The 25,182-nt window shown below is 44.2% G+C and overlaps 1 protein-coding gene across 1 annotated transcript in view; it reads right to left on the bottom strand.

Moving 5' to 3' along the window:
* The window catches only part of LOC147684249 (putative cation-transporting ATPase 13A4), a 276,452-nt gene that overhangs the window by 198,691 nt on the left and 52,579 nt on the right, over positions 1–25,182 (bottom strand). The window contains exons 4-7 of the mRNA XM_086944649.1: positions 17,506–17,576; positions 12,307–12,387; positions 11,002–11,071; positions 10,326–10,460 (exon numbers count right to left, since the gene is read on the bottom strand). Coding sequence (XP_086800775.1) covers positions 10,326–10,460; positions 11,002–11,071; positions 12,307–12,387; positions 17,506–17,576 — 357 coding nt within the window. The remainder of the gene's footprint in view (positions 1–10,325; positions 10,461–11,001; positions 11,072–12,306; positions 12,388–17,505; positions 17,577–25,182) is intronic.

Below are 25,182 nucleotides of genomic sequence, written 5' to 3'. Positions count from 1 at the left end.
TTTTTTTCTTGGCCCTACTTGGGGGATCTCTCCAAAACCGTCCATGCACAAAATAGTCAACAATTAGCACCTTTTTGGAAAGTTTTATTGAGATTCATCCAAAGTTATTATCAACACAATAAAACACTTTTCCTACGGAACAGCTGACCTAACTATAACTACCCAGTGGTGACCATGACTGAGATATTATAATATATATACATTCACTGAAAAATCCAAAGGTTACAGAGACCCTATAGATAGGCTCAAGTGTCATTCATACAAAACCAGTAAACTCAGCAGTTATAGTAGCGGAGCTAACTATAATTTGCGCCCGCGCAATGCACTGCTTATGCCCTCACATATTACATCACTCATGACAGGTCAGTAGAATCAATGATAACATCACTTATGACATCTCAAATGGCATAACTGATGACATTATCCAGTGATTGTGAGTATTTTTAAAATGTTTATGACTCATGAGGGAATTCAAAGTCTTTGGCCAGATCTCAGGCTTTAAGATGAATATATACAAGACCCAAGCCCTTAGCCTCACTATTCCTATTGCTGACCTGGAGCAATTAAATGCCGACTACCCCTTCGGATGGGCAGACTCATGTGTCCCCTATCTGAGCCTCCAAATATTCTCTAAGCTAGATCATACGTACGTGAGAACTATGATACACTGCTAAATAACACCTGGGTCACTCTTCAACGATAGAGACATCTTACACTGTCCTGGCTAGGCAGATTAGCTGCAGTCAAGATGACTATACTTCCCCGTATATTGTTGCCATGCAAACTCTACCGCTACAGCACCCTCCTCAGATACTCGCCAAACTGCAACACAGGGACAGAGCTATCTTACATGGTAGGAAGCTGATTGCAAGAGGGTGGGGATCTCTTTGAAGAGACTAGTGGAAGGATATAGTCTCCCTAAATCCACGTACTGGCAGTACCTTGACCTAAGACACTGGGTGACACATCCAACAGTTCGTATACTCACAGGGCGGCCCCTAACCAAGTTTGAGAAATGGTTCATAACCAGATCCTCCGACAAAAAGCTTATGTCAGACATATATGCTTTTTTAATCACGCCCACACAGCAAAGTAAAACCCCAGCACGGTGCAGATGGGAGACAGAGTGTGCTAGAGAATCTTCCCCTAAAGATTGGCAAGATATTGTACACAGGGCCAGAGCATCCTCTTGTAGGACAGCAGGCAAGGAGCGGTTCCTCAAAATAGCGCATTACTGGTACTACACCCCAGAAAGGGTGGGGCGCTGGAAACATGGGGCAGACGCTTACTGCTGACGCCACTGTGGCCAGATAGGTACCTTGACCATCTATTGTGGGAGTGCTCCAAAATACCTGTCCTTCTGGGAATCTGTACTGCCTGACATAAATAACACCTACAATACCGACCTACCATGATTCCTAAGTTACATTTTTCTAGGCCTCCTGAACGCCTTAACATACCCCTTGAGATCATGTAGGGGAAGAGCCGTTACACTAGCCTTGGGGGCGGCCAAACAGGTGATACTGATTAGGTGGAGTAAGGAGGGTGCTCCCACCAGTTTGTATTGGTTACATCAATTATGGGATGTGGAAGGAATGGAAAAGATTACAGCCAGCATATCTCTTTGGTTCCTGCTAGACCAAATTCTATGATGTACAAATTGTATTTCACCAAAATGTCCATTTTGTTCTTTATCGCACATCAGGGCACATTCAAATACTTGCAGTCAGGGTGTGTGCTGTACAACGCCTTTTGTGTTTGATAGAATACACTGTAATTTTGCTGCATGATTAATAAGACTCTAGCCCACATACAGGGTGCACATGAAGTATAATATGCATCTTAGCCAGGCCCCTGGAATTTCTTGATTTTGAAGTTGCTGCATTTGCTACACAATTATGGACTTTCCGCATAAGCCATCTGCTGCATAATCTGCAGCTTTAAAACAAATGTGTTTCTAGCTCAAACAAACCAAACGTTAGAAAAAATGCAGCAACACTTGTTGCAGGGCAGTGGAAAGCCCTTCAGGAAGGTTAACTGGGGATATTTATTTTGCTTATTGCTGTATTTGGGTGAATGACAAAATCATGCAGTAATACCATCACAAAATGTTCTGCATTATGCACATAATTTGCCTTTTCTTGTTGCATAAGTTAGTGAACCCTGCCACCTAAGTTGGTCTTTTCTTGCCAGATATTTCCAGTGGCCCTTCTCTTAGTTCACTGATACCATGATGAGCGTGATCATGAGGGGCAGCAATGTTTCTCAGTTCATCTCCTCAAACTCTCACTTTTACTAAATACATCTAAATGTACTAAGGTAAAACGCTTCAGTGTGTGTTAAAGAAATGTGCTTCTTTGAATGTTGATGACGCCTGTCTTCCTTTCCTCCATCCTAGGTGATGGGACACCATTCTTTGGTTTGTAGTAAGCCCTGCAGGACACCCTGCTTTTTTCACTCCTTAGGGCACTTCAAGTACCCATCGAATCGCTGTTATGCAGATGCAACAATTAGATTTCTGAAGCCTTTTCAGCCCATGGCTCGTGGGTCCCGGGGGAGGGGGCCCCTCCTTTGGGCCACGCAGCTCTGATCCACTACTGCTAAATGGGCCTCGTAATACAGACGTTTTTTGAAAGGCAGTGTGGGGCCCCTTAGTTGTGAGCAGGAGCGGGGCTCTGTGCAGCGGCCCACAAGGCTGATGCCTAGCGGCGGCCCTGCTTAAGCTAGCTGTGAGCCCTGCCACGACCGAGGACTGTTTGCAAGTAAATGATCTGGAGAACACTGTCTGGATGGAGGTGATGCGCAGGTCACACCTGGAAATGTTGAGAAGCTTGTTTCTGGTCCAGGGAAGGCATGGCTTGGCAGTTCGGGCTGGACTGTTCCCATGAGGCACAGGGTCAGACTGATTTGCATATGGCCATGTCTAAACTGGGGTGGCAGAGTGGGCTAAAGAACGGTGATGGATTAAACCCAGATATTTTGACTGGGTGTGAGTGTTTGATTGGTTCAGATGCTCCGTCCATCATCACCCCCTTTTGTACCGCTTTGTTCGCCATAAGTGTGGCAGGGTATGCTCAGACGTGAGTCCCTTGCTCACTTTGCCACTAGATTCAAGCAACCCGGGCTGAAGATGGCTGGAATGCCAGAAACCGGTCCTAGAAAGCTTGTTTCCGGTCCAGGGAAGGCATGGCTTGGCAGTCCGGGCTTGACTGTTCCCATGAGGCACAGAGTCAGACTGATTTGCATATGGCCATGTCGGAACTGGGGTGGCAGAGTGGGCTAAAGAACGGTGATGGATGGGGGTTTGTGAGGATTGCTTTGCTCTGGGGGCACTTATAACGGCAGAACTGGCTGGAGACCCGCAGGACAAGAGCAGGAGGAAGACAGCGCCACACAGGTGCTCCCGGTTGCTGATTGACTGAAGCTTAGACTTGACAGGTAAAGAATCTAAGATATATAATCAAGTGCATTGTAACATCTCGCTCCATTAAACCTATGCAATAAAATGTGATGTATTCCTACTTTACCACTGAATTCGAATGTGCATGAACCTAGTAATGTTCTACATGATGATGGCCCCCATAACAGCAGCACTGCACTGGAACTTTGTCCACAGATCTTTGCGGAATGTCACTAAGTTTTATAGTAACTCAGCAGAATTCCGCCTAGTGAAACTCTGCGAGCTCCACCCTAGTGACAACCTGCCTGTCAAAAACGAAATTCACGGGGGGCGTGGATTGGCGCCCGGCGAGGACGGCAGCTCGGATGTGAGCGCTCCGAGCCGATAAGGGACTTTGCCACCTTTTTTCTGCTCCAGGCACCTGCAAATCTCCTCCTCCCAGTTCGGATGTCAGGGACAACACGGCGGTCCCCCATGCAGCAACAAACGAGCGGCGGTCCGTATTTCTTCATTTTTCGGCGGACGCGGTTCACTGAAAGCCGCGACCGCCATTTTGGATCTCCACAACGCTCGCTACGGAGCATCCGCTCGTGGATTATGCCTGCCAAACGAGAAGCCTCACCTCCCACCACCTGCTCTTGGTGAGCCACTGCCTTTATTATTGCAACACTGCCGCTTGTCTTTCAGGAACGTCGCCTTTCAATCAATTTTCAGCGCGTTTTTTAGACATTGCAATTTTGGCGGCCATTTTGTCCCACTGAGGCTTCCTCTCATAACCTGCATGTAAGCGCAGCTCCAGCCTATTCTCTACCATAAACGCAGTACTCATTACGCTTTCCTGCATTTATTTCTTTACAATTGATGGCACTTCTCTGCAAAATGCTGGCGCATTCCCCCTCATGTGTGCAGATTGCATGCACATTACACCTCGTCTGAAGAGCTTCTCTTGCGTCATACTGCGCCAATTATCAGCGTTTCACCGCCATATTGCTTTTCTGCCTCATTTGTCAATGTGTCGCCTTCTTTACTCAGCTGCATGAATACTGCTATACATCTCCTCCTAACTTTTTGGCACACCTGATTTCAGAATAGACAGCCTTCTCTTATTTTTTCCATCTACTTTTTTGGGACTTTGCGTGTCTTTCCACACTCAAGCGTTCCTCACTGCTTATAACTCTTTTTTATGGAAAGAAGGGCAATCTCTCGCACTCCCAAGACTCCACGTCGAGTTTTTATCAAAAATTCGAAAGTCTTCACTGCATTGGCGCAACTTGAGGCCTCTCAGGACCTTGCCACCCAGATGTCGCAGTCTAACACGGAACGGCCTATCGTACCTTCAGGTAAAGCGACCACGAAACGCCTCAAAAAAGACCCTCCATCACCGACTGGATCCACGTCGGCTGTCTCCATGGAGTTATTACTTGAAGAGATCCGTGCCCTTAAGCCATAGATGGAAGAGACTAATTCCAAACTGCAGGTCCTTACTGATAATTGGTCTCAGATGGATGCTAGAGTGACTACTGTAGAACATTCTCTCACATCTCTGCAAGAGTCATCCTCCAAGGTGTCACACATGCAGTCTCAGATTTCCTGGATGGATATATGCCAAACTCTCTATCAAGAATGTTCCAATTTCTCTGCTAAACGTTTATGCCCCTACCACTGGTGATCCCATTTTTTGGCACTCATTTTCCCAGCACATCACCAGATTCATTGATGATAATTTTATATTGGCAGGAGATTGCAATCAACCCCTAGACCCCTTTCTAGATAGGAACTCCAAAGCACACTTCATCCCTAACAAATCTCATAAATCCTTCTCTCAAGCTATTTCTCAACACAAACTCACAGACGCTTGGCGTCTATGTAACCCAGAACTTCAGGAATTTACTTTCTATTCTCCATGTCACCATTCCCAATCCCGAATTGATTACATTTTTGTTACCCACAACATTGCCCAAACTCTCACTCATGCGGAAATTGGTCCAATTTTACTTTCTGACCATGCCCCCACATTAGTTCAATTGGACATCTTACCCATATCAATAGGCCCTAAACGTTGGCGTTTCAACAATTCTCTCCTCCTAGACCCTAAATTCATTACCTCCTTCACTTCCTTCTCCCATGAATTTTTCTCCCTAAATGATAACTCCCCTGTCCCCAAGCACACCATTTGGGATGCCTTTAAAGCGGCGGCAAGAGATTTCCTCATTGGCTTTGTTGCTAAAAAACGTAGAGCTGCTCGCGATTTTACTAAGGCTATCCTTCTGGATATTAAGAAATTGGAGCATTCTTATTTTACTTCCCGCTCACAGCAAACTCTAACCGCCCTGGTTAGCGCTAAGATGAAATTTAACAAAAAATCTACGGACGACGCATCCTTGTACCTATTAAAATCTAGAGCCAAGTTCTATGGAGGCAAAAATAAGGCTGGCAAGATCTTAGCCAATTATCTCAAGGTGAAACACAATAAATCAAATATTGAATCAATCTACGACGCCAATTCCAATCTCAAACATACAGACGCAGACATCCTCACTGAATTCTCTACCTTCTACAAGACCTTATACTCTTCTGAAACTCAGCCTTCCTCCCACTCTCTAGATACATTTTTCTCCTCCATTCACAAACCATCTCACTTTCCACTTGACCTCTCTCACTTAGAACTTGATATATCCCAACAAGAACTACTCAAAGCGCTTCAATCCCTCCAGAAAGACAAGACCCCTGGGCCGGACGGCTTCACAGTAGAATTTTTTCTCCACTTTTCTAAGCTCTTTATCCCTAGACTCCATTCCCTTATTGGCACCTTCCTTTCCTTGGGTTCCTCCTCAGGCTCTTTTTCAGACGCCCATATTTGCCTCATACCCAAGGAGGGGAAGGATCCTCAACATTGCAAAAACTACAGGCCAATTTCTTTGGTCAATATTGACTATAAAATCTTTGCAAAGTCTCTTGCAGCACGTCTCGACCTTCTTCTTCCAGACCTCTTGGGTGAGGAACAGTCGGGCTTTGTCAAAGGTCGTTTTATAACTGATAACACCAGACTCCTCTTCAATATTCTTTCTAAATCTCGCCTTTAACCCCATCCCCTAGCGGCCATTGCCCTGGATGCCGAAAAGGCGTTTGATAGGGTCGAATGGACTTATCTATTTCACACCCTCCGTTGGTTTGGTTTCGGTCCTGTTTTTATATCATTAATTTCACCACTTTATTCCAACCCACGTGCAGCGGTTTGTGCCAACGGTCAAATATCTTCCTTTTTTGATTTAAAAAGAGGTGTTCGCCAAGGCTGTCCCTTATCTCCCTTTCTCTTTAATCTGGCCTTAGAACCCTTCCTCTCCAAACTCCGTCAAAATCCCTCCATCCATGGTTTCCAACTGTCAGATTCCCACATCAAACTAGCTGCCTATGCAGATGACATTTTGCTATTTGTCTCCAACCCCTCCGTTTCCATTCCTGCCTTTCTCAGTGAAGTCCATGCTTTTTCCCAAATATCTGGCTATAAACTCAATAACGATAAATGCGAGATCCTCCCCTTGACTAAATTCACATTCAAACCCGATTTTGCCGCCTCTAATTTCACGTGGAAACCTTCCAATATCAAGTACCTTGGAATGCATATTACCCCTACCATCCCAGACACTGTTTCCTTGTGCATGTCCAAATGCATTCAAAAATTAACGGATCTCACATCCAAGTGGCACCCCCTTTACCTATCCTAGTGGGGTCGCCTAGACACTATTAAAATGATGTTGTCTCCCATTATTCTCTATACCCTCTCCAATATTCCGGTCCCTGTCCCCTCCAAATTTTTCAAAAAGATCAACTCTATTTTAATGTCCTTTCTTTGGAATAAAAAGAAGCCACGAATGTCTCTAGCACGTCTGATTCGTCCTAAATCAGAAGGTGGGGTTAACTTTCCTGACTTCCCAGCCTATCACAAGGCGTTCCAATTGAGGCAAGCCTCTTTCTGGCTACAAGACCCTGACACCCCAAGTCCTCTATGGGCCAAATTTGAACGCCTCCTTCTTTCTCCCTTCTCCTTTGCTGAATACCTCTCCTTCTCTCGCAAACCCACTTCTATCTCTACTCCGATTCATAAGTTTACCACTAAATTACTCCTCTCTTCCACTCATTCACCTCCTACTACCATTGCTGATTTCCTCTCCTCCCCCATATGGCATAACACGTCCTTACTCATACATGACAGACCCTTTTTTTGGAAAACCTGGCATACTCGAGGGCTGCAGTGGATCTCCCAACTTTTTTCTCACTCCTCTTTCTTATCTTTTGACACCCTTCGCTCCCTCTATGACTTACCCACTTCCTTTGCACGCAAATACCAATTGCTTAAAAACACAGTCCTAACGAAATACAATGACCTCTCTCAGCCCTGCCCTCCTCCTGCTTCATCCACTCCCTCTTCCACACTTCATTCCTTCTTACGCACTGCACCAAAAGCTGCTGCTATTTACAAATACCTTCACGCTGGTGAGACTCCAAGGCCTAAATCTAAAGTGGAAGAGTCCTGGGAGCATGATTTGTCTGTCTCTTGGTCGGTTTCCTTCTGGGACAAAATCTGGACCAAACTTCGCAAATCTTCCAGAGCAGCAACCCTCACTCAGACTTTGTTTTTTATTTACAATAGACTCCTCTTCACACCCTCTGACCTTCACAAACGCTTTCCTAATACTCCCCACACATGCTGGTCTTGTTCGTCACCACAAGCTAATTTATTTCATATGTTATTTTTATGCACTCATGTTCGTGGTTTTTGGCTACAGGTTTGGGCTCAAATTAATTTAATTTTCCACACTTCTATCCCTTTTTCTCACACACATGTTTTTATGGGTAGCCTCTCCCCTTGCTGGGATGACGTTGATCTAAAACCTCAGATTCTTGACCTATTACTTGCCGCTGCCTTCCAACAAATAACGGTCAACTGGAAAGACTTCTCCAAAATTTCCTTCAAGGCGTGGTGGTTTAATGTATGCCATAACCATAGACTCGATACTGCTCATGTTTTCCCGGCATGTATGGCTACTAAACGCATGGACTTATGGACTCCTGTCACACTTTATCTGGACTCATGTAGCAAACGCTTGTTTCACCCTCCGCCTCCACAACCGGAAGTTCCTAAACCTCCTTAATCGCTCGATACATTCCAATTATCCTCCATTGTACCATTTTGTTTTAATTCTTTCCAATGTTTCATGCTTTTCATATTTTATGCTTAACATGTTTTCTCTTTGCCTTTTCCTTTTCTCTCATCTTGTACCCAGATATCTTTTATTATAATGTTTGCATTTGTATGATTTTATTATTCTGCTCAGAGTCTTTAACTTGATATCACATTGTACTTTGTTTTGACACCTGGTTTTCTCTCTTATTACTATCAAATAAAATTTTCTTGAACTTAAAAAACGAAATTCACTTGCTGACTGACATAGCAAGGGCCAGCATCAAATAGAAAGTCTCTAAGATGCTAGAGTTGGGAGTCATTGAATACTCCAGAAGTTCCTGGTCCAGCCCAGCTGGTACCCAGGGCTGTCTCACTGGGCACCACACCAGGAATCACGTTTTGTGTGACCGAGATGGGGCTCAACTCAGTTACCATAACTGATGCTCAGCCCATCCCCAACGCTGATGAGCTCATAGATCGGTTAGAGTTTGCCATGTTTCTGAGTACCTTTGACTTGACTTTTGGTTACTGGCAGGTTACCCTAACTGAGGAGACTAAGGAGAGGTTAGCATCCTCCACCCCAGTGGGCCACATTCTATTTAAAGTGATGCCCATTAGTTTGAAGAATCCCCTTGCCACCTTCCAGAGGTTGGTGAACCAGGTCTTAAACTTAAAAGTGCATTCCAACCTTTTAATTACAATTCACCCTGACCTAGGGGCTACCTTAGGGCATCCCTTATGGGCGGCTTATATGCAATAAAAGAAACGTGTAAGGATTGGCAAGGGGGTATATTGCCAAGTTAAATTGGCAGTTTACAATTGTATTCCGGCTGCCGAGGCAGGCCTGGGACATATTTTAAAGGGCTACTTAAGTGGGTGCCACAATAAGTGCTGCAGGCCCTCTACTAGCATTTCATTCACAGGCCCTGGGTATATGGTATACCACTCTCCAAGAGACTTAAAAGAAAATGAAATATGCCAAATCAGATTTAAGTCAATTTTACCCTGATTAAGGGAGACAGCACAGGAACTTTGGCAATGGGCAGCAGTGGTAAAGTGCACAGAGTCCTAGAGACAACAAAGATGAATTTCAGAAAAAAGTGGAGGGCAAAGGCAAAACATTTGGAGAAAGACCACCCTAAGTCTGGCAGGTCTAACAGCTTGCAGGTGCAGACCCGACTCCAAGATTAGCACATGTGTAATAGAGCAACAAAACGTTTGTGACCCTAGGTCCAAAACTTTGGAACTAACTGTCACATCAACTCAGACTGACAAACAAACTAACCCCATTTAAAGCTTGTAACCATTTGACTAATGTGTATGTCACAAAACTTTGGACACTCTTGAGATTATAGTGTTATACAAAAGGTATAGTATGGTGTGGTGTGGTGTATGGATTGTTTTATACGATAGGATGGTACGGCCTGTATTTGTATGGTAAGATATGGTATATGAATTATAGTGATATACAGAAGGTATGATATGGTATGGTACAAAAAGGTACAGTATGGTAAGATATAGTTTTCCCTCACCCAGTGAGAGCAGCAGCACTGAATGCATGTTTTAGCCTTGGCAGTACCTTTAGGTCAGCTTGAGGTATAATTGTTGCACCCCGGTGTTGCCAAACTATTTCCCTTTAGCTAGATTTTCCATTCATTTTGCTGGAGGGCAACCTTTTTATCATCCTGTCCAAGTGCGAGCCTATCAAAGCCTCTACCAAAGAAATGTCAAGGCACTCACCTTATGGAGGTCATAGGTAGTGATTATGACAGAAACTAGAGTCAAAAAGAGGATGACACAGGGAACTTCAATGTTTCCAAGGTACATCCAAAGAGTCATAGCAACAACTTGGAACAAGTAAAAGGGATTTAGAACCTGTGTAGAACAAAGAGAAAACAGATATAAGTAGCTTTCACAGATTAGTTAGATTATTGACATTAATCAGTAAACTAGTTATTTTCAAGGTAGGTATGGTTTGAATTAGAACTAGTGCAAGTTGCAAGAGAGCACTGGGTCTGAGGAGTGGGGGTCACATTGAGGGGGGCTGACTTAGAGACTGGGCATAATACCATAATATGCCTGGATATTATTATAATTAATTTAAATTGGGAGTACAGGTTTTAGGGCTAGCTAAGTATTTGTTACATATTGCTTGGTCAATTACCACCAAGAGAACAGTAACAATGCATAAATGCAGGCAAAGGTTTGAAATTATGCATTGGATTCAAGTTACAGCTATGATGTAGAATATTTGAAACTCTATATATTAAATTAGCCAATTACACCTATCAGAGCTGTCATTGTACTGACCTAATTAATAATCAATTAACCTATTAAAATCTCTTATCAGACAGTTAACTGAGTTATTTATTTGGTTGTTTTCTGCACAAAGTAAGAATCCAGGAGCTCCTCCTACCTCTTTGAAGAGCAGTTTCCAAACTGGGACTAACTCAACTTCAATAGCATTGGGTCCGCAGATTAGTTTTCTACAAAGAACAGTTCCTTGGTTAGTAATAAACACTGAGAACACACAACCTGTATAAACCATTCCTTCCTGAGTTTCCAGCACACTGAGCACAAGTGTGGATATACCCGCCACGCCTCAGATCCCATGACCTTATCAGAATTGCGAGACATTGACTCCGCCTGGCTGTGGACTGATTCTTACACTACTCCAAGCTGCTTTAGTCATGGATGAAGGGAACATTTACCCTCAAGGATGCAAACTATGGTTAAACAGTTGTTGCATCTGATTGCATCTTCCTCTAATGTCCAAGTGCATGCTGCATCATCAGAGCTGTGACGTTTCTAAGGTCCATGCATGAGCAGCTTCTCCCGTCCAGGTTTGCTCATTGCTCTCTTGCAGTGCTCTATATATGATGCTTTAAACAGGACTACAAGTGCTTGAGTGCAAAGAAAAGCCGGACTTGATATGATTCTAATTCATGGGCAAGGGGATATTGACAGTCCTGCATCTGCCACCTCTGACCTATGTGTGGAATGAAAGGAACAAGCAGTGGATCACAGGAGGTGGCTGTGAAGATCTCTGGTGTGTGAGGAGTGTGCACACCCACTGCCTGCAGCACTGTTGTCACTTCAGATAATGGAGCCAATTGTCCCTTTACACTGATCTTGGCTCATAGAAGGCACAGCAGAAACCTCTGTAACATCTCACTGATACTTTGCTCCTTGTTACAATAACTGCCAAAGCCTAACATGGCAGCTTACCATGAAGGTGGTGGCCATCTTTGAACAGCAAGATCATTCTGTGGGAGCGCAGGAGCAACGCGCACTACCAGAAGATGAACGGCTGTTGTTTGCGGTACTTGTGTTTTTAGTGCTATTTCTTTAGAATGATATGCCTCCTCATGTCCAGCATGGGTAGAAGGATGCAGTTTACCTAAAACATAGCCCTAAGTGCAGGATTGGCATTTTGTATCATTTTGTGAAAGGAAGTTATGTGAGTTTCACACACAACTTATTACAACAAAATATGCAGTTTGGCAACTATGCATGTAGAAACAATTCTACTTGACTTCCCCAAAATATTTTGTGTGCAGTGGAAGTTCTCAGAAAATTAGCCCCATACATTTTCAAAGAGTTCTTGCAAAATCCTAATTTTGCCAAGTGCGTGTAAGTGCTTTGCTAGAGAGTAGGGCACCTAACATCAATACATTGGAATGTGCTCTTCATTTTGAGTACTGGGCCACAGGTTTCCTACCCGATTTCCTGCTCCTCACTTGTGAATCCGGATCCAAACATTGTGTGCATGTCAGTGCAGGAGTACTTGTCTTCCAGAGCCCTGAAATGAGAACACAGAACATTAGTTTGCATATAATGTAGTTTCCAAATTCTGAAACATCTACATTGAACCAAAATGCCTCCTTGTGTGCCTACTTCAAGTTATTTACTACCCATAGAGCTAAGCCTATTAAGAGAGTTCATTGTGTTAAAGCGCCTGCTGCACACACCTTCAAACAACTACAGAAAATAATCTTTAACCTAACTTAGTCTTTCTTCCCTCTGAGAAGGATAAAGAGAGGCCCCATGGGCTGTAGGTGGCATAGTGCATCCATTGGTAATGCCTCAGCCAGCTTGGCATACAGACTGTGTAATAAACTGACATACAATCAGTGGCGTGTCAGGATGAGTCCCAGGTGCTGCACACACATCAGCCAACAAACACATCAATACACACTAGGGCCCAGGTTCATCAAAGGACTGCATTGCACATGCGTCTCTCAGGGGGACCCAAGGGCAATCCAATCCTTAAGTCAGATTTACCAAGCCACGCAAAGCCACCTTGTGTGGCCCTGCACGGCAAATCTAGAGCAACCCAAGGCTGAGAAAGTCTCTTCCTTGCATTATTCTGCACTGGTACGTGTTACATGGGTGGAAAGTGTGTGTTCCCATGCATCCATCCATGCTTCTTGACATACTCCCAGATGTCCCAAGGGTAGTAAACCTAGGAATGTGTCAGAATTGTACAACTTCTCGATGTAGGTGCCACGCAAAGAAATATCTTTATTTCTTCTCATTTTTTTTTCTCTTTCTAACTGTGCTGCATTCTGCAAAACACTTAGAATGAGGAATGGCTCTAAGGGTGGGTTTTGTGCAGGAAAGTGCTCCTTCTTGCACAAAAACCTGCCTGCAAAACAGACACCCTTTCACCATGGTACAAGGGTGCCTTTGTTGGTGCTAGGCAGCCAAAAGGGAGCCGGCGCAGTGAGAGAGCAGGAATGCGCCACATCTTGGTAAATAAGGGGCATTTCTGCCCTCTCTATTTGAAACGGCGCAAGTTGTCAAATGTTGATAAATCTCGGTCACCATACCTTCTGCAGCTTGAGAGAATCTGCTCCATTGAGCCAACGTGTCTAGAGGCACAGTGCTCTAAGGTTAGAGGGAGGTGGCAAGTGTCTTGCACTGGAAGTGGAGACAATACTGCGATGCACAACTTTGTGAGGTAAACGGCGGAGTGCGAAACCCCTAGAATGGGATGTTTCAAAGCAGTGTCTGACCTGGCCCTGGAGATCTAGTACCTTCCATAAATATCCAAGAATCCAATGGGCTTCCTGAGGATCGGAGTGGGCGGGCGAGCCATGGTGGAGCCTCCATATTAACTAGAGGCATCGAGTAACCAACAATACATGGGAAAAGTTAACAAAAGCAAACGCAACTCGCCTCTAACCGGAAGAGGGCGAGGTGTAAATCAGAGTGGGAGGGATCTGACCATAGGACAGACTAAATTACCCAATGAAAAGAAGCAATAAAGGTCAGAGCAGCCTCCTTCTATAGATGAGAAGAGTGTGTCCACCATAGAGAGTAACATAGAAGGGTAGCTGCGTATCAATATGATGAAAGAAAGGCTGGTCGAGCATAGGACCTGCTGCAATATGGGTTGAATGTTGAATAGCTGATGTGGAAGATGATTTGACTCAGGAAGAAGAAACAACTGCGGATGGAGAAGGTTCAGAACTAAAAACAGAGACTTGTTGGTGAAAGTCCAGCATAACAATGCGCACATAGTGGCCTTTGTGGAAAGAAGGTGGCTATTTAACCAGACACCAGAATAATAGTACATAATGGCCACAGGGTAAATAGTAGAACTGATGTACTATCTGACCACCAGCCAGATACATAATGGGAAGGAGGTCTTAATTTAGCAAGAAAAAGGGGACGCCAAACAATGGTAGAGTGGTGGATATCTTGCAATATGCATCCATTGTGTGTAAAACTTTTGAAAATAAGTGCATATACAAATGTACAAAAGTATGTGCAAAGGTAAGTGTATGAATTAACCTACACTTTTACAGATGAAAAAACAATTAAATCAATTTTGAATAAAAACTCTTACTTTATTTTAATATTCAAATAAGAAATGTAGAAATTAAACTTCTTTTTCAGGGGGTTCAGAACAAGGTACACAGATATTTTGTGCTGCATTCTAGGAGTATTTGGATGCCTGCAAAGAATAGTGAGTAAGGTTCAAAGCATGTTATATATATATGTTTTATTTAATGTTCATGGTCCTCATTTTGATGGTTTTGAGGGCTAGGCTCTTTTTGGGCTTCTTATGAATGACTTTGTGCCAGCTTTAGACTTCTTATTAAAGAAGATTGGACTTGCTTAGGGGCATATTTACAAGGGCTTTATCTCTGCTTTTTTGGCTTACAAAGCCAAAAAGCGGAGATAAAAACAGCGCCCTATTTACAAAAGGGTGCTAACATGCGTAATCGCATGTTGGCACCATTTTCCCAACGCCTCCCTTTGCATCTCCAATGAGATACAAAGTGGGCGTTACTGAGCGTACCCCAGATGGACTACCTTGCAAATATCGCTGATGTTTACATCGCAATATTTACAAGGCAGCCCACATGATTTTAGCACACATTAGATTTTGGTGAAAACAGCTGTTTTCGCCAAAATCTAACGTCTGCTAAAATCCTAACTTATCCATCCCCAACACAGGGGGTGGATTATGCTGATACGACCCTGTGGTTCATATCAGCAAGGTTATCGCCCTTTTGCAGTGAACATTGCTGGAAAACCAGCGATGTTCCCTGCAAAAGGGCGATAAACTCGCTATCTCTGGTATTTTTATCCCCCTGGAGTAACGCGTTGTTAATACCGTGCTACCAGGGCGATAAAAAGCAGAGATAGCCTGCGATAATTATATTATCGCTATGCACGGCCAGCGATATTTACCGCTGGCCGTTGCTAATAAGCCCCTTAGTATTTCAGACCTGGCAGCACAGCCGCAGTCGAGAAGCAGCAGCAAACGGGGAATGCAGACACATAGTTTGCATCTGGGCTTTTACAGTAGACAGTCAGTGCTTGGGAGCACAGTACTTTGGGACTCTTGCAGGACGTAAATTGAGTGGGACACAGTAATGGGACGTCTGTGGAATGAGGAGACATCCACAGGAGAAGTTCCCTCAGCTGCCGGCTGAATAAACACCCGTTATCTTACTGTTCACCCAGCAGAGTGGGATTCAGAGATAGATGCTTATTGGTCTCATGTTGTGAGTGGTCCCTTCAGCCACAATGAAATTGTAGTCACCTGTACAATATATCTTAGGAATGGCACTCTTGATTTTTAACATATTAAGCATTGTTTTAAGTGGGCAAAGTTATTTCTATACAGAGCCCTGGTTTCTGTCCTTGAAAGAAATCTAGAAGTCCAAAAAATATAAATCTGAGTGACAAGGCTGTACCTGAATTAAGACTTTGTGGACCAGGGCTGGGGGTGTAAGGAGAACCAATAGGATGGGAATGACAATCACTAGGAGAATAAGCGCCAGGAGGTGGATTACCAGGAGGGCTGGGATAGCCAGAGCTACAAGGACCAGGACTGGAAGAAACAGGCTCAAGGAGAACTAAACCATGAGGACCAGGGTCATTATTGCCAGAGGGACCGGTAACTAATAGATGAGGAACAGGATAAGGAACAATAGGCCTAGGGGTATCAGGACAAGGGTGAAAAGGATCAGGAGGGCCAGGCAGGCGGATGTGGAAGAGGGGGTTCTGAACTCAGAGGACAAGGACCCAAAGTAAAATAGGGACCCAGCATAGAAAGAACAGTAGGCCCTGGATCATAATGACACCTGGAGCGCTAGGATGGCATGAGTGCACTGACCAGAACCAGAAGGACGATGACGACCAGGGCCAGGAGTATCAGACCCAGGTAGACAGCGCAAAGAGGGCCAATACCAGGAGACCAATAGAAAGAAGGATCGGAGAAAAGAGGGCCAAGACCAGAGAGATCAGATCAAGGAGGACCAAGAGGCCAAAAGCGAATGGACCAGGATCGTGAAGACCACAACCAGAAATGACCAGTGTGACCAGGACGAGTAGGCCCTAGATCAAAATGACCAAGAGGTATATAAAGGATCAGGAAGTCTAGGCCCAGTGGGGCTAGCATCAGAAGCTCATTGAGTGTCAGAATCAGGAGCGTTCTTAACTAGGGTGGCAAGGACTTCATGAACCAGGGTAACACGCACTTGGGAACTAAGAGGACCAGTACCACAGGGATGAGAAACACTAGACCTAGGAGGAGCATTACTAGAAGGACTTTGATAGAGGTGGCCAAGGTCGGATGGACAAGAAGAAGGTGGTGCAGGCAAACCAGGAGACCAGGAGGACTAGTAGGACTAGGGTTACCCTGGGAGCCTGAGAAACCTAGGCTAGTGGGACCAGCACCAGGAAACCTGATACACAAGGACCAGACAAAGGAGTACCAGAACTAAGACCAGGACTACAGGGGCATGAGCAGAAGGTAGGAACAAGCAAACCAGAGAATTATATAATCAGGTGAAAAGGACTATGAGAACTGGTGGGCGAGAATTAAGCCATGGTGGAAGAAAAGGTCCAGGAGCCTGTGAAACAGGAGGCCTAGCATTGAAATAACTAGGGACAGGAGTACACAAGAATGATGACCAGGCACAGCAGGACCAGGAACTGAAGGGAGAGGAACTGCTTAGACCAGCATGAACTGGAGGTCAAGGAACATCAGATCTACGAAAGGCTAGGATCAGGTGTGATGGCATGCTCTGGTTATAGGCAGCCAGAGAAATATCTATTGGGTATAACAAAGAGGAAAAGAGATTCTATTGGTTTATAAACAGATATAATACAGTTATGTTTATCGTTAAAATGGTTCACTTTAGCAGGCTCTGTTTGGATGGCACATAAGGATTGTCTTTTATAAGTCTTGAAGATGGTGGGACTTTTGTTCGTCTTGCAAGTTGTGTGACTTGTCATCACAGGAGGAAGGGCTCTGGCTCAAGGCTATGCCAGGTGTTAACAGGTCTATGATGTCTGAGGTGATAGGATGCCTGAACTTCCCCCACTCCCAAAATATCAAGTTATGGCTGGATGCAAACAATTTCTCATTTATTTGTGTAGAGGAAATTAGGCATACCCAATTTTCGTGAACTGGTTCTCAGGGCCGTCCCAAACATACAGAATCTTCTGTACCAGAATAAACCGAACCTGCAGAAAGAAACATGACCTTATTAAAAGAACACTTTATTCAACCACCGTTTAATCATACAAGAGAAGGTTGCACATGCAAATTTCCAAATATCATCCTTCTGAGAAATGATCTGAATGAGTTTTGCTTCCAAATGAAATAGTACTATGACAAATGAATTCCGCATATTTAATCCTTCTGGATTATGCACTTTTTGGACACCCTGGTTTATGGACTTTTGCTGTGAATGAGTCTCACTACCAAAGTCTCAGTCACTATAAGCTCTGTTATCATAGAATAGGGATTGCAAAAACAAAGTGTTCATTTTTTTATGATAAGGCCCAGAGCGGCTAGGGTAATAAGCTCTGGACTAGTTGAATGTGAACACATGCACGCACATGTGTGCGGGCTCAATGCTTAGTACTATGCTAAAACGTAGTCGACCTGTACATATGTAGCCTGAACCAAAAAGTACCTTTCATGGATTGGTATTGACTTGTGCAGGCCTTATAAAATTATTCAGAGTGCTTTGTTGTGTTATACACTATGGGCAAAATCTTGAATTCTGCACCAAACTGCAGTTTTGTCATAGTTAGACCTAAAGAATCAGTTGACACACCAATATTATGGTAAGTCAGGATACTGAATTCAGATCTGACATTAAATTCCACACATCTGCACTCCTTGTGGCACTTCAAGATACATTTTTCTCTGAATAGGCTCCTAATTATATGTGTGCCTTTGATTCACACTACTGGGTCATGGTAATTACCCTGCTAATGGATCAAGGGCCTCCTCACACAAGAAGGAGGGTTAATGCGGTCAAGATGACAATGTTCCCTAAGATATTATATCTCTTTAGGGCTATACTGCTACTCCTGGAAGAGAAAATAATTAAAAATTTGGAATCGGTCTGTATTAGATTTATCTGGCAATTTGGGAAAGTAAGGCGGTCAACAAATTTATTGTCACTTCCAAGAGAAAGGGGTGGGCTATCTCTGCCGAATCTAAGGCTGTACCATTGGACCTGTCTTTTATCTCAAATGTCGGTACTTTTTCGGACAGAGGCATGTTCTAACGATGTAAATTTTGAAGATCATCAACCCCCCTCTATTTATGAGCTGCTGTTAGGTAGGAAGGCGATGGGCTTAATGCTTTGCGAAGTGGACCGTAGATTTTATAAGAAAGCCAGGTATAAGGTATAGATAGTGTTTGGCGGGTGTGGATGGCCTGTCGAAAGCAGTGTAACATCCCAAAGGTTAATCCATTCCTACAGATCTATAACTCGAGCCTCTTTTCAGGGATAGGGGCAGATAGGACCTTTAAAATCTGGAGGGGGTTGGGCATTAGGACTCTGGGAGAAGTAATGAATGGAGATGTAGTTGTAAGCTTTTTGGCCTTGCAAAATAGGTTCGGAATCCCCTCCAATCATTGGTTTGTTTATGGTCAACTGTTTCGATCTTTGAAGGCACTCAGACCAAAACCACTACCTCAGGACAACTGCCCGCTTTTAGAGGCCTTGACTAAAGGATGTAAAAAAATCAAGATTTTGTATAATATACTTCTTTTGGAAGTTCAAGACGATGTCGATAAAGTGGAAGCAGCATGGTCTAGGAAACTTGGGAACCCTGATGTAGATTTAGACCTGGCTCTACTATTGAATAAAAAGATCCTTAGAGCCTCAAATTTACGGGCCCAGCATTACAAAACTGTCTTTAATTTATACTACACACCCTCTAAATTGTTTTCCTGGGGTCAGAGGGATGACGATACCTGTCGTAGATGTGGGGCTGGACAAGCAGATATATTGCATATGTTTTGTAATTGTAAACTCTTGACCCCTGTGAAGAATGAGATTGAGAAGCTCTGGGAGGGGCTGCTAGGTAAAAAGATCGTCCTATCCCCTACCTTAGCAATTACGGGCATTGATTTTAATCAAAAGCTGGGGAAAGAGGAAGAAGCCCTTGTTTTTATTTCTGTGGCCGTGCTTAGGATCTTAATCTCAGCGGGGTGGAAGGATGTGGTGGCTCCGTCCTTCCAAATGGGGCTTTCTAGATTTCTGGGAATCCATAATATCGAATCGTGCTTGTACGAACAAAAAGGGGCGAAACGAAGAGAGTTTGGTAGGAAGATATGGGCCCCAGTAACTAATTGGAAGCAGAATAAGCTGTAACTATTGGAGTTTTTACTGGTTTCTTATTCTATTATCTGCTTTTATCTCTCTGTCTTATTCGATGAATTGTTTTGCATTGTAAGATAAGATGTATTCCGCTATTTATTGTTTATAGATTGTATTTATGAACTGTTGTTGATAACCAATATAGGATTATTCTTGTTCATGACCGGATTAATTTATTAGTACCTGTATTTTTTTTCCTATGATGCACTGTAAAATCCCAAATAAAAAGATTTAAATAAAAAAAAGAAGGTGATTACCCAGAAATTAAGCATGTTCCGGGGGGTAGGGAGTAGGGATAGAATCTACATGTGCTAAATACTTTTTACATTGCACCTGGCCTAGGAAGACTCCATTCTACAGAAACAAAGAAGGGTAGATAGACCTCTAGAGTCAATCTCAATAGAATCTGCTCTATGATTTTTTGGTGGGAAAGGACCAGGTTTCTGCACCGGTTAGGGTCAGGGCTTAGTTTCTCAGATATTGTCTTTCAACAGACTACTTGACAGCCCCATCTTGGAAATTCCCAAAATCCTGTGCAGGAGGATCAGGGTACAAGTGGAGTGATGATGTGTCACCCTATAATTGGGCAGAGGTGGAGAGTTTCCAGATCTTTCCGCCACCATAGAAAAACCCATACACAAATGAGATCACAGGGCATGTAAGGGGCATGACTGTTGGGATGGAGTCACCAGTGGCATTTACACCTGCCTCCAAGTATATATTTGTAAATTAATGGGTTATTGAGCAGTGTATGAGTAATAGATTGCTTTTCCATTTTACAAGTTGAAGCACTGATTGGACATGCAGTAATTGTGTTTTGTATGTTTTGTGCCAGCAACTGGGGTACTAGCCTGCATCACCTTCCCTGAGTAGGCCTTGGACTGCTGTTCCTTAGTACCCTGAGAGAGTTAAATGGAGGGTGTTAGTTCCCAGCAGACAAAATATTGCAGATTAATTTCTTGTAAACAACCCACACCCTTCACATCAAATGAACCACTTTCTTGTAGGTCCCTTTTATGGTTAAGCTTGTAGATTTGCAGTCTCAGGTTAGGTGTTTTTTTAGATAAGGTGCAGCTTAATTTCTGAACATGGTGCCATATATATTTTAGTGCATGTTAGAGGCAAGAGAGGACAATATACACCAAACAGAACTGTTAAAAAAAAAGACACAGCATTGGAGGACCACAAGCCACCTGAAGAGCTTTTGCTGTACGCAAAGAGCATTAGAAAAGCCAGACCTTCCTTAGATGGAAAAAGGAATTGAAAACAACACTGGGAAAGACTGTGCATGCTTCCCACCCACAGTACACCACCCGTCTGATTGAAAGGTGATACAAGGCCTGGTCCTATTTTCAATGTCATAATTACTGCCTCCTTATCAGAGCCACTGTGGAACTTCTGGTGACTACCTGTGACCAAGTAGAAAAAAATATGTACTTTTTAGGCATTTATTTTTAACTATTGACAGGGGCAAAATAGAATGTGTGGAGCATTTACGAAACAAGTGCACAAGATTATATATATAGATATATCATGTCTTCATTAGGTTTAGGCACGGCACCTGAAATATTAGCAGACACTTGATCTATCAATGTAGAAAACTTTCTAATCTTGACATCTTTCAAAGCCACATTAATAGGAGGAATCAATACACCAAATATATCCATTAACAATTGACAAAAAAATGAGTCACACTGAAGCTCATTTCATTCACTTCTTTCATTTCACTCACATGATAAACTCTCTGAAATACTAATGCAACATTCCTGGAATAAAATGTTAAAATCAACTGTTTTACCGCAGACATGATAAATGCCCCTGAATATAGGGTCATTACCCAACATATGATTTCTGTAACTATAACTAAAATCACTCCTTCCAATCATTTCTGAAGCTTTCCAATCATTTTATTTCTCAGACATCATTCAAATCACTCCCTATATCCCTTGATGTATTCTAAGTCTAAGAAACATTTTCAAATTTCTAAATCTCTCCTCAGTTTTTTCTTACAATCTCAATCTCTCTTGCGTATGCAGTGTTTCTACTAATTTTGTCTTCCTAGGTGAGAGTTGTGCTGGGATTGGACTCTTGACGCCAGTGGAGCCCCCTATTGCCTATCTCTTCCTGAGCGCTTTCTTCACGTCAGAGCGCTACCTCTAGCCGGACCCGCTTAGCGGGTCCCGCGGCGCTGTGCTTTGCTTTGTGTGGACTGTGTGGGGAGCAGGTCTCGCTGAAACCCAGTGAGGACTTCTGTACAGCAGGGCTGCGAGCGCGGCAGCAGCAGGACTACAGATTCCAAGAGTCTCTGCTGCTGACCTCACCTCAACCACCTTGTGCCGCTCTCCCTGTTGACCACGACCCCCCTTCAAACGCTAAAAGAACTTTGAACACTGACCTTCGCTGGATTTTGTCTTCCTAGGTGAGAGTTGTGCTGGGATTGGACTCTCGACGCCAGTGGAGCTCCCTATTGCCTATCTCTTCCTGAGCGCTTTCTTCACGTCAGAGCGCTACCTCTAGCCGGAACCGCTTTGCGGGTCCCGCGGCGCTGTGCTTTGCTTTGTGTGGACTGTGTGGGGAGCAGGTCTCGCTGAAACCCAGTGAGGACTTCTGTACAGCAGGGCTGCGAGCGCGGCAGCAGCAGGACTACAGATTCCAAGAGTCTCTGCTGCTGACCTCACCTCAACCACCTGGTGCCGCTCTCCCTGTTGGCCACGCCCCCCCTTCAAACGCTAAAAGAACTTTGAACACTGACCTTCGCTGGATTTTGTCTTCCTAGGTGAGAGTTGTGCTGGGATTGGACTCTCGACACCAGTGGAGCTCCCTATTGCCTATCTCTTCCTGAGCGCTTTCTTCACGTCAGAGCGCTACCTCTAGCCGGACCCGCTTCGCGGGTCCCGCGGCGCTGTGCTTTGCTTTATGTGGACTATGTGGGGAGCAGGTCTCACTGAAACCCAGTGAGGACTTCTGTACAGCAGGGCTGCGAGCGCGGCAGCAGCAAGACTACAGATTCCAAGAGTCTCTGCTGCTGACCTCACCTCAACCACCTGGTGCCGCTCTCCCTGTTGGCCACGCCCCCGTAACCTCCCTGCTATACAAAAGTAGGACATCATCACCGCTGCGCGGGAGCGTGCAGGAGAGCGCCGGGAGAAGCCCGGGACAAGGGCGGGACCGTCTGCGGCCGTCAGAGGCTGAAGTAGGCTGGGCTGGGCCCGGTCCCTTAGAAATTTGTTATAATTCCTATTGCTTACTTCAGCCCCCTTTGTCTCACTTGTTGTGTGTACTTTGGTAGGCTATTACTGTGCTTCTGCCTTTTGGTAAATTGTGTGGTACCTCTCCCATCATAAATATGACGGCAAAAAAACTCCGTTCCGGCCGTGTCCTAGGGGGGAGATCTGGTTTTAAAACTAAATCGAACCCCTTACGTAATAAAATTACTTCCTCCCTGCAATTGAAAGGCCAATGCGAACTATTTAGTTTATGTGAGAGGGGAAAGGACAAGGCTTCGGAGATCCCTCTGACCACGGAAGTGTTAGAGGGTAAAGTGCCTGAGCTAGCTAACACCACTACTAAGGATATTTCAATGTTGGTTGCAGTTTCTACCCCGCTCCTTCTTGGATCCCTCCCCCTCGAAACAGCGGGGGGCTCCCCTGTGTTGACTATCGATTCGCTGGGGAATTTGGAGCTTCCACATGGGGCTTTGGGCTGTAATGTTATAGAATCTTCCAATGCCATCTCTTCCCAATCTCCTCATTTGGTGGTACCTAATCCCATAGAGAATCCAATTATTTCACCTGATTTGCCTTCTAATTCTGTTATTCCGGAGGGTGATTTTACTTTACCCGATATTGACTTAATAGCTCAAAAAGGGTCGTTGAGAATCCCCCAGGACATTGCCAGGGCTAATTCTAACACCACTGAAGCTATTTTAATCTCTAGTCCTCGTCCTCTTAGTAGTACCCCTTCTAATAAATTTGATTTCTCTTCAGCTCAGTTAAATTTCACTTCTTGTTCTGGCCCCAATTTGAACAACATGCCTGTGAGCCTGTCAAGACTTCAGGCACGATAGCTAGCATTAGGGCAGTTCAAGCGAAAACTCAGCGATCTCTAAAGAAAGCCTCTAAATACCCGAATTGGAGGAGACAGCACAGAGTGACTACCCTATTCATGCAGCACTGCTTTCAGAACCTCGGAGAGCGTGTACTTCAACATGGCCGCAGAGGAAGCCCGCAAACTCTGCAGAGTGACAGTTCTAGTCTTCCTGGGCTCGCAAGCAGCTGTGGTAATGAAGCGCACGTTCGTTCAGGAAACTGCGCACTTCAACTGACTTCTTCACCGGAGACACAGCGCGGCTCTCGAGTGAAGTCCTTTTCCTGAAATTTCCTGGCAGCGCTTCTTGATTCCTGGCGGAGCAACATTCGCATGCGCAACGTGGGATTCTAGCAAGTGACTTTGTGAGAGACTTTGTTGAATTAAGCATCATTTCGTGCCTCTTCATTGAGTTCGAGTTTGTGACTCGGAAGATACAGAGTAGAGTTAGTTTACACATTAGAGTATAGCGTAGCATTTAGGGTTAGAATTTAGCTTACCAATAGTGAGGGTTAGGTTCATTCAAAGATTACAGTACTCAAGACTTCCAGAAGAATTATAACGAGGGACTAATTAAAACCCAGGTAATTCCCTTAAATTATCCAAAGGTTTATCAATTGAAATACAGGAAAGAACAGCGCACTAATTGTGTTATGTGTGCAGGAGCTGTGACGAACATACAACAGCTACCTACAAGAGAGAAGCATAGTCCAGGTTTCCTTGGGGTAAGAGTCTTCGTATAATTAAACTGTCAATACATATAATATGTGTTAGAGAGCTTGTGAATGCATTAAGTTGTTCTTTCCAGGGGTTGGCGTATCCAGTTAGAAGTCATACCGGAGAAGCACGACCCACCAACCTGCGACTGTTTTCTCTCTTTCTCTTCCACTTCCCCTTTCCCTGCTGTTTTAGGGGTTACCAATAGTTTCCTACTGGTGACTCCTGAGGTGGTGGGGCATTGGGACCAACGTCGACTCCAGTGGATTCCTGAGCCTTCTGACAGAGCCCTCCAAGTACTAATGATAACCTAATTTCTAATTCCCTGTCCTCTTTCAAATTATTATTATCATCTATCCTCCGTTTACTGGAAAAATTTGTTGGTGGTTCGGACTGCATCCTTGATACGGTAACCCAAATCCTAAGAGTTCTCTTACATAATAATAGTGGGTCCGTTCTTGGGTGCCATCCAGAGCCCGACAATTTATCAGAGATCTCTAACAAGAGGTCTCTGAATGAAATAGTAACACTAAATCCAGTTCAAACGGTTTCATATCTCTCTCCCGAAGGACAGAAAAGAAATAAATTAGTAGTCACATTGGCGTGTCCAACGGTTGACAAGGCGGTTTCTGCTGGAGCCAACT

This window comes from Lissotriton vulgaris, chromosome 11 (genome assembly GCF_964263255.1).
Source record: "Lissotriton vulgaris chromosome 11, aLisVul1.2, whole genome shotgun sequence".
NCBI lineage: Eukaryota > Metazoa > Chordata > Amphibia > Caudata > Salamandridae > Lissotriton > Lissotriton vulgaris.
This window is presented reverse-complemented; position numbering and strand designations above follow the sequence as displayed.